Source organism: Tachyglossus aculeatus, chromosome 17 (assembly GCF_015852505.1).
Source record: "Tachyglossus aculeatus isolate mTacAcu1 chromosome 17, mTacAcu1.pri, whole genome shotgun sequence".
NCBI classification, from domain to species: domain Eukaryota; kingdom Metazoa; phylum Chordata; class Mammalia; order Monotremata; family Tachyglossidae; genus Tachyglossus; species Tachyglossus aculeatus.
Genome location: NC_052082.1, coordinates 17,902,365 through 17,916,778, shown reverse-complemented (window position 1 = coordinate 17,916,778; position 14,414 = coordinate 17,902,365). Strand labels below are relative to the sequence as shown.

At 38.9% G+C, this 14,414-nt stretch overlaps 1 protein-coding gene across 1 annotated transcript in view; it reads left to right on the top strand.

Moving 5' to 3' along the window:
- NALCN (sodium leak channel, non-selective) overlaps window positions 1-14,414 on the top strand; it is a 222,614-nt gene that overhangs the window by 17,603 nt on the left and 190,597 nt on the right. The window contains exons 3-6 of the mRNA XM_038759721.1: window positions 602-784; window positions 9,451-9,534; window positions 13,033-13,172; window positions 13,266-13,394. Coding sequence (XP_038615649.1) covers window positions 602-784; window positions 9,451-9,534; window positions 13,033-13,172; window positions 13,266-13,394 — 536 coding nt within the window. The remainder of the gene's footprint in view (window positions 1-601; window positions 785-9,450; window positions 9,535-13,032; window positions 13,173-13,265; window positions 13,395-14,414) is intronic.

The following is a 14,414-nucleotide window of genomic DNA, read 5'->3' as shown; positions in this document are numbered from 1 at the left end:
GGGCTTGGGAGTCAGAGGTCATGGGTTCTAATCCCGGCTCCTCCACATGTCTGCTGTGTGACTTCGGGTAAGTCACTTAACCTCTCTGAGCCTCAGTTACCTCATCTGTAAAATGGGGATTAAGACTGTGATTTCCATATGGGACAACATGATCACCTTGTATCCTCCCCAGCGCTTAGAACAGCGCTGTGCACATAGTAAGCACTTAACAAATGCCATTATCATTATTATTGTTATTATTATTATTATTATTATTATTATTACTAAGACAGTGAACTGAGGAAGTTAATATTTTCACTGAGTATCCAAAGTACTCAATGTCAGTCTGGAAAAGGCAGCCAAAACATCACATTCTGGGCTCAGGAACAGTGGCTTCATATTCTATGATGTTTCCCAAATAAAAAAGAAATGTTAGGAAAACAAATGTCCAGTGGAGCAAATAGCTAGGCTTATTTTTTACATTGAATTGAAACTCTTCTGTACTCTATTCGAGAACATGGTGAATGATATAAAGTTATTCACATTGCTATCAACATGCTTTAGGTAGCAATGTATAACATTTGTTGAAATACAGTTCATTTTGTTTCCATTTTTCTTTTAGTGGGTTCACTCTTTGCTGCGTATCTGTGCCATCATCAGTGTCATTTCTGTGTGCATGAATACTCCAATGACTTTTGAGCATTATCCTCCTCTACAATATGTAACTTTTGCCCTGGATACTCTATTGATGTTCCTCTACACTGCAGAGATGATAGCAAAAATGCACATCCGTGGCATAGTAAAGGTGAGTATTTCAAAATAGTCTGAATACTATACAAAATAGATTTCATTTTGGTTGATAAGAACTAATACTATTAGCATATTCAGTTTAGTAAAATGAACTCATCTAACTTTATTTTGTGTAGCTCTGTTTACTCAGAGCATAGAATTGAAATGAAAATACATTGGTAATGAGGGACATAAATTAGGTGTGCTTGATGAATGAAGTATTTGAATGACCTGAAATAGTAGGAAGAGAAATGAACAGCTGTTGGAGATGAGTCAAACAGAGTTGAGAGACTTTGGATAGAATTTAAACCACTTGAAGCAGTAAGGAAGTGAAGAAGAGATATAAATGATAGAAGTGAAATGGAGATAAGTCCAGGATTGGGGCAAGAAAGGAGGATAGGAATGAGGTGGAAGCACTGGGCAAAATGGGGGAAAAATGGAGTAGGAAAGTTTTTTTTTTAGTCAAGGGACAACCTGGTCATTTGAATTTGATTTCTTCTAGCGTCCTACTTGATTCTCCTTCTAATGTCTTTGAAAAAATTCTGTGCTTTAGAAAATTTCCTTGAATAGGAATGTAGTGACCAGAGCCCCTTCTGGAGATCACTGTGTGCCTAATCCAAGAACAGGAGTACCTCAGTATATTATCATTCACAAATAAATATTAACTAGTGGTAGGGATGTTGCATAGTATGTATAAGGCATAGTCAACTTTAAAATGAAAGTTTCATTAATAAAATTCAGAGAAGCAGCATGGCTCAGTGGAAAGAGCACGGGCAATGGAGTCAGAGGTCTTGGGTTCAAATCCCAGCTCCGCCAATTGTCAGCTATGTGACTTTGGGCAGGTCACTTAACTTCTCTGAGCCTCAGTTACCTCATCTGTAAAATGGGGATTAAGACGGTGAGCCCCCTGTGGGACAACCTGATCACCTTGTAACCTCCCCAACTCTTAGAACATAGTGCATAGTAAGCACTTAATAAATGCCATTATTATTATGATTATTAAATTATGGAATATATACTTAATATTTTGGTTGACAGAATAACCTCTAGGCTGTAATCTCATTGTGGGCAGGGAGTCTCTCAGCTGTTATACTGTATTCTCCTAACCACTTGGTTCAGTGTTCTGCACACAGCAAGCACTCAGTAAATATGATTGATTGATTAAGACTTGGGAACCAAAATGTTCTTTTTCTTGAAATCTGCTTGCTACTAGCTGGAACAGTTGGTAGACGTTTTCAACAGAGTTCCTAAGTGAACAGAAATCTCTCACATTGGAACAAGTCCTGCAATGGCCTTGAGTAAATCAAAGCCACTGGCTGCATCAGAACAAATTCCGATTAGACATTAGGGGAAAAGCGGCTTCACCTTCTTGCAGCCTGTCTAGATCATTTAAACTATGTAGTTAATGTATTTCACTCATCAACGCCACCAACTAATTTATTTTACAATTGTACCCAACAGTGCTAGAAATCATCTTCAGACTTCCTTCTTGTGCTAACTACAGTGAAACCTGTCTTACACATTGTTCATTCATTCAATCGTATTTATTGAGCGCTTACTGTGTGCAGAGCGCTGTACTAAGTGCTTGGGAAGTACAAGTTGGCAACATTGTTCTTTGGATCCTGGAGAAACGTTTGCGAAAAATGGAGGTGGGCACTGTACAAAATGAACAGCTTGAGTCGGAGAAGATGGGAAAGTCAGGCATGGTTTTAGATATGTATGTGAATATCATCAGTGGTATCTGAGTGCTTATTATGTGCAGAATACTGTACTAAGTGCTTGCTTACCTCCTTACCCCCATCTTACCTCCTTCCCTTCCCCACAGCACCTGTATATATGTATATATGTTTGTACATATTTATTACTCTATTTATTTATTTTACTTGTACATGTCCATTCTATTTATTTTATTTTGTTAGTATGTTTAGTTTTGTTCTCTGTCTCCCCCTTTTAGACTATGAGCCCACTGTTGGGTAGGGACTGTCTCTGTATGTTGCCAACTTGTACTTCCCAAGCACTTAGTACAGTGCTCTGCACACAGTAAGCGCTCAATAAATACGATTGATTGATTGATTGCATAATGCATATATCTAACATTATTACTAAGAGTTTTCATCAAGTTTGATTCTCCACCTTGCTACTAGCACCAGAGGCATGTAGTTGCCCTTTAAGGTTAAGCCAGTTTCTGCTTCTAGAGACCCCACCAGAAAGTTGGATGAGCCCTAGTCCTTCATTCCCCTGGAATGAAGTTTTGTTGAAGGTTTGTCATCACAACTCAAGAACCTTTGGTGGGGCTGGTAATAATAATAATAATAATAATAAAGATGGCATTTATTAAGTGCTTACTAAGTGCAAAGCACTGTTCTAAGCGCTGGGGAGGTTACAAGGTGATCAAGTTGTCCCATGGGGGGCTCACAGTCTTAATCCCCATTTTACAGATGAGGGCACAGAGAAGTTAAGTGACTTGCCCAAAGTCACACAGCCGACAGTTGGTGGAGCCTGGATTTGAACCCATGACCTCTGACTCCAAAGCCCATGCTCTTTCCACTGAGCCACGCTGCTACCCCAAATAATAATAATAATAATGGTATTTGTTAAGCACTTACTATGTGCAAAGCACTGTTCTAAGCGCTGGGGGGGATACAAGATGATCAGGTTGTCCCACGGGGGGCTCACAGTCTAAATCCCCATTTTACAGATGAGGGAACTGAGGCACAGAGAAGTTAAGTGACTTGCTCAAAGTCACACAGCCAACAAGTGGCACAGCTGGATTTGAACCCATGACCTCTGACTCCAAAGCCTGGGCTTTTTCCACTGAGCCACGCTGGTACCCCAAATAATAATAATAATAATGATGGTATTTGTTAAGCGCTTACTATGTGCAAAGCACTTTTCTAAGCGCTGGGGGGGATACAAGGTGATCAGGTTGTCCCACGTGGGGCTCACAGTCTAAATCCCCATTTTCCAGATGAGGTAACTGAGGCCCAGAGAAGTGAAATGACTTGCCCAAAGACACACAGTCGACAATTGGCGGAGCCGGAATTTGAACCCATGACTACTGACTCCAAAGCCCGGGCTCTTTCCACTGAGCCACGCGGCTACCCCAAACCAGCCTGAGAAGCAGCACGGCCTGGTGGCTAAAGCATGAGCCTGGGAATCAGAAGGATCTGGGTTCTAATCCCAGCTCTGCCACTCATCTGCTGTGTGACCTTGGGTAAGTCACTTCACTTCTCTGGGCCTCAGTTACCTCATCTGTAAAATGGGGATTGAAACTGTGAGCCCTATGGGGGACAGGGACTGTGTTCAAGATTACAGTGCTGGGCACATTATAAATGTTTAACAAATACCATAATTCTTCTTTCTGCTCCTTCTTTTTCTCCTCTTCCTTCTTCTCATTCTCCTCCTTCTTCTCTCCCCAACCCTCCCACCTCATCCAATACCATGGCTGGGCCACAGGACTGTGGCTGGGTTGTTAGTGGCGATGAGCCATCTTTAGCATTGCTTGGATCTCTTTAATTATTATTTCCAGAGAGCCGAGACCCTCCATAAACTCAACGAGCATATGCCTTCATTAGTGACATAATAGAGGTAGGAAGTCAACTGAGCACATTCTCAGAGCTTCAGGGGTTTCTTGGCAGCAATCTCAAGATTTCCAATCTGGAAATTTAGTAAATATGGGACAGTGAGTGATGACTGCTTGACCCAACTGTATTCTACCAGAGTGGAAACCTAGGAAATTGGGGAATTCTCCCTTTAAGAAACACTGGCTTCTCTGGGATACTTTTGGTTTCATCCTTGAAAAGAATCTGTGGACCTCTAGCGACATTCTCCTGGCCCAGGCATGATTAATGACAGATTGACCACTTCTATAATATAAAAGAGTATAGTAGAAATTGTTGTTTAAAACGTGAAATCATTGTTTAAACCAATGTGGCCATTAAGCATGACAGAATCTTTCATTTGAAAAGCCCAATGGCCATGATGTAACAGGAAAATTACCCGAACGTTGCATTTGTTTATAGATTTGTTAGAGTGCAAATGTTTTGCCGGTATCAACCAGTTATTGTGAAGGAGTGATTTTATGTAAGAAATATTGACCTTGTTTCTCATTTCATACTGAATATTTTCCTCATTTATTTCATTATAGTATCCTTAAAATATTTTGAGATGCTTGCAGCATGCAACTTTGTTAAATTTAATTAATTGCAAGGCAAATTAAAGCAATAAAAGAGGCTAATTGTAGTGACATTAGCTATAACCTTTCTTTTAATGAAAAAAAAATCCTCCTTGGAAAAATACCATATAAAACCAAAAAAACCAACCCTCTTTTTTGTCTTTATCACATTAATCTATAATTATTCTCTTTCTATCAAATGTTTATAATTGTCCCCATTTTGAAATAGCTTTATGCCAAGCCTTGGAAAATTATAGGACTAGTGTTTTTTCAAGCTCTTTGAACTTCAAAATAATCAGCACTTCTGCCGAATTCCTACCATAAGTATCAAGCCTTTTTTGTGTTTTGTGGCATATTACTCAAATTATCATGTAATAAATGGCAATATTATTTTAATATTCGAACTATGTAAACAAGGGAAACTTCCAAACAATCTTTTAAATGTAAAGTCCTTTCAATGTTAGGTTATCTGGCTAAATGGTAAACATCACATGAAGTTCCATATCTGAAAGTTCTAACTCTTATTTATGTGTATATAAGATTTTATATTAAATAATCCTACTGAAGTGTTGGTGATAAGCTGAGACAAACGTGATTTTATTTGTGCATATTGTAAATAATTCATTTATTAGTATCAATCAATAATGCTATCTATTGAGTGTCTATGGGCAGAGCACTCGAGAGTTCAAGGGAAGCAAGCCACCTGCTCTGTGTCCTGAAATTTACAATCTATCTGGGACAGACAAACATAAATTATTGATTAAATAAGAGGATCTGGGAGATAAATGAGGTTAGAACTGGTAACCAGCAGATGTCCTCAAGTGTATTAAGTCATTTCAAATCCATATCAGTGATTATGCCATTTAGAAACGGCAATATTAATTTGGTACATAAAATACAATTTTTAAAGTACAGTTTTAAAATGTGACTATACTTGGCCATATTCAGAAGCAAGTACAGGGATAATCTCAGTGGAGAGATTATGATAACCAGTAAGTATATTTTGGGACCACAAAGCAGTTCACAAAATGAGGAGAACAGAATCAAGCAATCAGTGGGTTTTACTTTGTACAGAGCATTTTATTTAATCCTTGGGAGAGTACAGAAGGGTAAATAGATACAATTCTTGCTCTCAAAAATGGTCCAGTCTAGCAGGGAAGACATTCTAAACTGTGAGCCCGTCGGTGGGTAGGGACCGTCTCTATATGTTGCTGACTTGTACTTCCCAAGCGTTTAGTACATTGCTCTGCACACAGTAAGGGCTCAATAAGTACGATTGAATGAATGAATACATGTATGAAAAGAAATTACTGGTAAGAGAAGCAACCAAATAAAGGATATGTACATTAAGTACTTTGGGGATGGGGTGAATACCAAAGGACTTAGAAGACATGGACTTAAATGCATATGTGATGCAGAATAATAAATAATAGAAATAATAGGTTGAGGAGATGAGAGGATAGTCAGAGGTGACAGAAGGAAGGGAAAAAGAGAGAGGGGATGAGAGATTGATGAAAGAAGGCTTTCTGGAGGATATGTGAATTTAGTAGGACTTCGAAAATGGGGAAGGTAGTTTTCTGTTGGATATTAAGTGGTAGCAAATTACAAGCAAGGTGTTGATGGCAGGAGAGGTGAGAGTAAGGCATAGTGAGTACAGTTATTTTGTTTGTTTTTTAATGGTATTTGTTAAGTGCTTACTATGCGCCAGACACTGTATTAAGCACTGGGGCAAGTACAAGCTGCATGGCTCAGTGGAAAGAGCATGGGCTCTGGAGTCAAAGGTCATGAGTTCATATCCCGGCTCCACCACATGTCTGCTGTGTGACCTTGGGCAAGTCACTTAACTTCTCTGAGCCTCAGTTATCTCATTTGTAAAATGGGGATTAAGACTGTGAGCCCCACGTGGGACAACCTGATCACCTTGTATCCCCCCCCAGCTCTTAGAACAGTGCTTTGCACATAGTAAGTGCTTAACAAATGCCATCATTATTATTACAAGCTAATCAGGTTGGACATACTACCTGCCCCACATGGGACTCACAGTCTTAATCCTCATTTTGCGGATGAGGGAACTGAGGCACAGAAAGTTAAGGAAGTTGCCCAAGATCACATAGTAGATAAGTGGCAGTGCCAGGATTAGAACCCAGGTCCTTCTTACTCCCAGGCCCACATTTCATCCACTATATCACTCAGCTTCTCAGCTGGGATTAGAGAAGCCAAGTGTGCAGGCTGGGTTGTCATGGGAGAGGAGTGAGGAAAAGTAGAGGTGAGAGAGTTGATTTATTAATAGTATTAAGTTCTTTCTGAATGCAGAGCACTGTATTCCCTTCCCTTCCCCCCAGCACCTGTATATATGTATATATGTTTGTACATATTTATTACTCTATTTATTTATTTATTTATTTTACTTGTACATATCCATTCCATTTGTTTTATTTTGTTAGTATGTTTGGTTTTGTTCTCTGTCTCCCCCTTTTAGACTGTGAGCCCACTGTTGGGTAGGGACTGTCTCTATATGTTGCCAACTTGTACTTCCCAAGCACTTAGTACAGTGCTCTGCACACAGTAAGCGCTCAATGAATACGATTGATTGATTGATTATTAAGTGCCAGGAAAGAGTACACAGATGTGAAGCAGAAAAGGAACCTTCCCCTCAAGAAGCTTACAATTAAATGCTTTAAAATTAATGGTGAGGAGCTTCTGCTTGATGCCTAGAAGGAAGAGCAGCCATTGGATGTCCTTGAGGATTGAGAAAATGTGTGCAGAATGTCTTTTTAGAAAAGCAATCCAGGCAGCAGAGTGAAGTATGGGCTGAAGCCCGGGAAGCAGGGAGGTGAACGAAGAGGCTTGACGCTGTTGTCAAGCCAGGATGTGACAAGTGCTTGTACTCATGTGAGAGCAATTTGGATGGAGAGGAAGGGATGAACGCTGGAGCTGCTGTGAAGGTAAAATTGACAAGATTTAGTAATTAGTTGAATTATGTGGGCTTAAGGAGAGAGATGACTCAAGGATAATGTCAGGGTTTGCGGGTTTGGGAGACAGGAAGGATGGTGATGCTGTTAACAGTGATGAGAATAATGACCTAGTGAAGCACAGACTGCAACCATGAGAAATTTACAATGGACTGTGATGGAATTATTGCAGTGGATAAAGCATCCTTGCTGGCAGCAATCAGGAGAGGGAAGGCTCTCCTCAAGTAATAACATCAAGATTAGGACAAGAGGAAGACTCTAAAATAGAGACAAACACGTCAGCACCGCAGGGTTCTACCCCTAAGTGCAAGTCGTATGACTTTATGTGTTGGTCATCCTCTTTGTCTTGGATGAGCAGAATGTACTGAAGATGAAATTGCAGCCTTGAAGAGCATTTGACATAAATCCCTTTCCCACCAAACCCTGCCCTGGTAACCGACCAAACCAAGCTCTAGCTGCTAGACTCAATCTTTTGCAAATCATAAGGAAGACATAGAAAAATAGGATGATCAGCATAGGAAATTGACCTGAAAATAAGCCTGATATGAGCAGTGTTGACATCCCACTACTCATCGTGTTCATTATGAATTAAACCAAAAATCCAGAGAAATCTGGATATTCTGACTTTCGCATTTACATTTTATCTTACATTGCTAGTCAGTCGATCATATTGATTGATCACTTACTGCATACAGAACACTGTACTAAGCGACTGGGAGAGGACAACATAACTATAATCAGATGCATTCCCTTCCCATAGTGAACTTACAGTCTTGTGGGCAGAGGCGGGTGGGGAATCCTATTACAGCATTTCCCTTTCAATGATCAGTTTTTTAAATAAAGCACCAAAATACCCATCCTCATCTACTGTTTCTGATTCCCACACAAAAATCTTTTCCAACCATCCAGATGGACTCACCTTAGCTTCTCTCTCTCCCACATGCGAGCAGGTGAAACAGCCTGGAATCAGCCGTCCCTTTCACTCTATACAGCTCTGTTGCTGTCTTCTTTCAGTTCTCACCTCAAAATTCATCCTCACTAAAAGATTTGCCCTGACTAAAGTAAAAGCTTTTATTCCCCAATATGAAACTGCTAACTCTAACTTTTGGGAGAGTACAGTTAAGGTAGGAACATTGGCCTGCCCTCAAAGAGCTGACAGTGAAAAGAGAAAGGGAAAAGAGAATGAAACATTGGTAGAATTTTTGATAGAATGGTATTCCGCTGCCTCAGTTGCTGAATAATCATATATCTGAAAGGAAGGAGTGTTTTGGGTGCCTTTTCTTTTGGTTTGGCTTCTACCTATTTGTACCACCTAGGTTATAGAAAGTGCTTCAGAGAAGAGAAGTTGTTCTTGGATCAACTAAACATGTTGCCTAACTTTCTGCTGTTGACGAAATAATGAATGGAATTTTGACCTTGTGTTACTTTGGTATTTGCAAAATGCAAAAAAACTTTACCAATTCAACAATTTTGCATTCGTACAGGTTCTGTTTCTCTTTTCAAATTGACAACACACTATTTCAAATTCCTTTCCAGGGAGATAATTCCTATGTGAAAGATCGCTGGTGTGTATTTGATGGATTTATGGTTTTTTGCCTTTGGGTCTCCTTAGTGTTACAGGTAATGTATACATGTATATATGTTTGTACGTATTTATTACTCTATTTATATTTACTTATTTATTCTATTTAAGTTTTTTTTGTTAATATGTTTTGTTTTGTTTTGTTGTCTGTCTCCCTCTTCTAGACTGTGAGCCCACTGTTGGGTAGGGACCATCTCTATATGTTGCCAACTTGTACTTCCCAAGCGCTTAGTTCAGTGCTGTGCACACAGTAAACACTCAGTAAATACGACTGAATGAATGAATAATGAAATAATTTGAAGTTAAGTACATATACTTTGTTTTAAAAAATCTATCTCAGACATTAAAATTATAAATGTATAAGCACAATATTTAGAATACTTAATGCCCTATGAATGCTATTTGCTAAATGTGTCATTCCTCAGGTGTTCTGTGGACAAATCAATATCACTTGCTGTCAAAGTATATTCAGTTTTCCTGTAAAGCATTAAAGAAAAGCTCACAATTATGATTTGCACACCTTGATCAGTGCTCCGTGCAAAATACTTCCCACTTCTTCTGGTGTTGTATATTGCATTTCTGCCCTGACAGACATTCATAATTGGACAGACGTTGACAGATCCCACAGCACTCTATCCTAAAAGCAGAGTTAAAACAAGTGTCAAGGGAGCCCTGAATGTATTCACCCCACCGTCAACCCCCTTTCCCCCCGTATTTATGTATATAGCTGTAAATTATTTATGTGAATATCTGTCTTCTCTTCTAGACTGTAAGTTCATCGTGGGCCAGGAATGTATCTACTAAGTTGTTTTGTACTCTCCCTAGCACTTATGACAGTGCTCTGCACACATTCATTCATTCAGTCGTATTTATTGAACACTTACTGTGTGCAGAGCACTGTACTAAGCGCTTTGGGAAGTACAAATCAGGAACGTAAAGGCTCAATTAATGCTACTGATCAGTTGATTCCCACAGTCCTCCTAGGCAGTCAATTCTATTTATCTTTAAGCCACAGAGTCCCATACTTTTCTGCATTATAAAAATGAGCACCAAGGTATAGTTTGAGTGGCATCTTATTTCTGTACCTACCTTACTCTATTCATTGATAGTGTAATGAAAACTTTCTAAATCAGAGTAATCTGGTAGTTGAAACTTACCTTAGCATATTATCATCCTTTCACGTGCTGAACTGACGTATGAATACACCAAAACAGATTGAGTCAGTTCCTCAACAGAAGGGTTTCTTGTTCCCGCAAGACCTAATTTATGCCAGTCGCTTAGATCCTGGCATTCTAGCCTTTCGTTGCTGACCAACCCAACGCGGAAACCATCATGGCCTAGAAAAGAGAAAGAGCACAGGCTTGGGAACCAGAGAACCTAGAATCTAATCCTGGATCTGTCCACTTGTCCATTGTGTGACTCTGAACAAGTCACTCAACTTCTGTGTGCCTCAGTTTCTTCATCTGTAAAATGGGGATTAAACATCTGTTCTCCCTCCCGTTTACACTATGAGCCCCATGTAGGACAGAGAGTGTGTCCAACCTCAGTAACTTATATCTATTTCAGTGCCTAGAACAGTGTCCGACACAGAAGTGCTTAACAAATACCATAAAATACCATACCATTATGGTATGGTAAAATATTATGGTAAAATACCATACCATTATGTTGCCAAATTGTACTTCCCAAGTGCTTAGTACAGTGCTCTGCACACAGTAAGCACTCAATAAATACGATTGAATGAATGACTGAATAAAAAAATCTAAAAATGAGACAATAGCACAGTCAGTAAAATATCTCTGCACACAGTAAGCACTCAAATACAATTGCTTGATTGATCTACTGATTTTATTACAATGTACATTCCTTGCACTTAATTTATTTGGGCCAAGGTGACAGAGATATGCTGTTTAATTTCTTGTTATGCTTTGACATGCCTTGATATTTTGTTATTTTTTGTAGTAAGTCGGAGAAATCCTTTCTTACATTTAACCTAAATACCTTCTCCTGCAGGGGCTGTCATTTATCCTTAGTGAAACTAAGTGGACACCAAGTTCCTCATAACAAACAATTCTCTATGTACCTGGGAAATATTATCAGGTCACACCTTATTAGACGTTTCTTCTCTAGGAAGAATTGTCTCTTGTGTTTTTACTTTCTCTTTATATATTTTAGTTTTCAACTCTTTAATTGTGACTTTACTCTTTGAAGTCACTTTAAATACTGGAGCCCCTAAACAGAGAAGCAGCGTGGCTTAATGGAAAGAGCACAGGCTTTGGAAGCAGAGGTCATGAGTTCAAATCCCGCTCTGCCAATTGCCAGCTATGTGACTTTGGGCAAGTCACTTCACTTCTCTGTGCCTCAGTTACCTCATCTGGAAAATGGGGATGAAGACCTGATCACCTTGTAACCTCCCCAGCGCCTAGAACAGTGCTTTGCACATAGTAAGCACTTAATAAATGCTATTATTATTATTATTATTATCCATTTCTCTATTGAGGCTCTAAGCTGGTCTCTAGACTCTAAACTTGTTGTGGGCAGGGAATTTATCTGTTGATTGTTATATTGTACTCTCCCAGGTGCTTAGTATAGAGCTTTGCACACAGTAAGCACTCAATAAATGTGATTGAATGAATGAATACTGAGAACCTAATCAGGTGTAAGTGGGATTATCAATATATAGATTTTACATTCATGCCAAATTAACATATTCTAGGCTACTTATCTAGTTTGGGGAATTGAAAGTATTTTTCCTCCAAAATATAGTTAACTGAGCGTAGAAATTGATAAGCAGGGCGTGATGCCTAGCCCCAAGTAGACATAAGTAAATACCTTCTTAAGTGCCCAGGGAGGACTGAGAGGAAAAACAGTATAATGATCCTCAGTCACTGGCAGTCAGAGGACTGTTTGCTCATCAGCTTGGGAGATATGTCAGATTGTTAAACGGAGAGGATTCTTTGCGATCACATAGGAATACAGCCAGCCACAATACCAGGACTAGAACATTCCTGAGAAGTGCAAACTGCTTGAAGCAAAGTAGGACATCTGTGGAGAATGGGGACTTCTAAAAAGTTCTGAAGAGATCTGAATTTTTAGCCTAAATGACTTCATAGTAGGATGAGCAAATGCCCCCGGAGAACTAAATTCATACCGGGAAGAACTCAAAACTCCTCCATCAATAGAAATTGCTCAGCTAAGGTTACCCTGGTATCCTGCGAGTTAGTGCATTTTTCTATCTGGTAAAATATCAGATAAAGTTTTACTGTGGACAGTTTGGGAACAATAGTTTTGCATCTTTGTTCTTAATCAACAGAATGCTCGTTTTTATTAGCTTCTACTGTAGTTTATACAGTGTTTTGTATTTGTGACAAACAATAAATATCTCTGTCCGCAGTTGGATTTAAAAGAAATTGTGAGAGCTAAATTTAAGGGGAAATGCACATTGTAAGATTCCTTTGAAAATAAGATTTTGAAAATTGTTATGAATTTAAGTAAAAGAATTTTTTTTAAAAAAACCTTTGCTTTCACATTTGCAGGTATTTGAAATTGCCGATATAGTTGATCAGATGTCACCTTGGGGTATGCTGAGGATTCCACGACCTCTTATTATGATTCGAGCATTCAGGATTTATTTTCGATTTGAATTACCTAGAACGAGGATAACTAATATTTTAAAGTAAGTATTCTTTAAGGTTTTTATCAAGGACGACTCACGGATTTTCACTGTAGGTAAACTGAATATACTTTTTTACTATATTTCTCTTTTTAGGCGTTCAGGAGAGCAAATATGGAGTGTCTCAATTTTCCTACTTTTCTTTCTGCTTCTTTATGGAATTTTAGGAGTTCAGATGTTTGGGACTTTTACCTATCACTGCGTGACAGATGACACTCAACCAGGGTAAGTTTATTGATAAACAATATTCAGTTTAGGCTGAATGAGTGCTTTTTCAATTTCTGCTACTTTTATTCCAGTCATTTTACCAGGAAACAAATAATGCACCATATTTACTTTGTAAATCATTTGTATATCAATATTACGTATACAGTGAAAGTTGAACTGGGAAGTGCCAGTTATTCAAACACTTCAGGTAACCAAGAATCAGGAGAGACCATCAGGAATTTTTTGTGGTGACACAGTGGATTTGAGTACAGTCTCTCAAGATACCCCATATACAACATGGTTAAGCCAATCTTGCTTATAGTCAAAGAAATATTTTCCGATTAGATTGAGACAATTAGTGAAACTTGTTAGAAGGCAAAAACTGTTTGTTTAACAAAATATTAAACTCTGGGCTGCCTTAGGTAGTCAAGCTAAAACCCTCAGGAAAAGCTTATACAAAATGGCCCTGAAGAATTTGGATAGTGAAGAACAAACTATCCTTGGAAAGAAGGAGCTCATTGGCTGTCTATTAATCAATTAATCATATTTATTGAGCACTTACTATGTACAGAGCACACTGTACTGAACACTTGGGAAAGTACAGTATATTAGAACTAGGAGGCACGTTCCCTGTCCACAGTGAGTTTACAGAATAGAGGGGGAGACAGAAATGAATATAAAAAATCATTATGGATTATTATTATGGTATTTGTTAAGTGCTTACTGTGTGCCAAGCACTTTTCTAAGCACTGGGGTAGATACAGGGTAATCAGGTTGTCCCACGTGGGGCTCACACTTTTAATCCCCATTTTACAGATGAGATAATTGAGGCACAGAGTAGTTAAGTGACTGGCCAAGGTCACACAGCAGACAAGTGGCAGAGCCGGGAGTAAAACCCACGTCCTCTGCTCTTAGTGCACTTTCCACTAAGCCACGCTGTGTACATAACTGCTGTTAGCCTGAGTGAGCTTATCAGTCCAATTTTTAATATAAAGGAGTATTACAATGCTCTCCCATTGACTACATTAAATGTGTTGT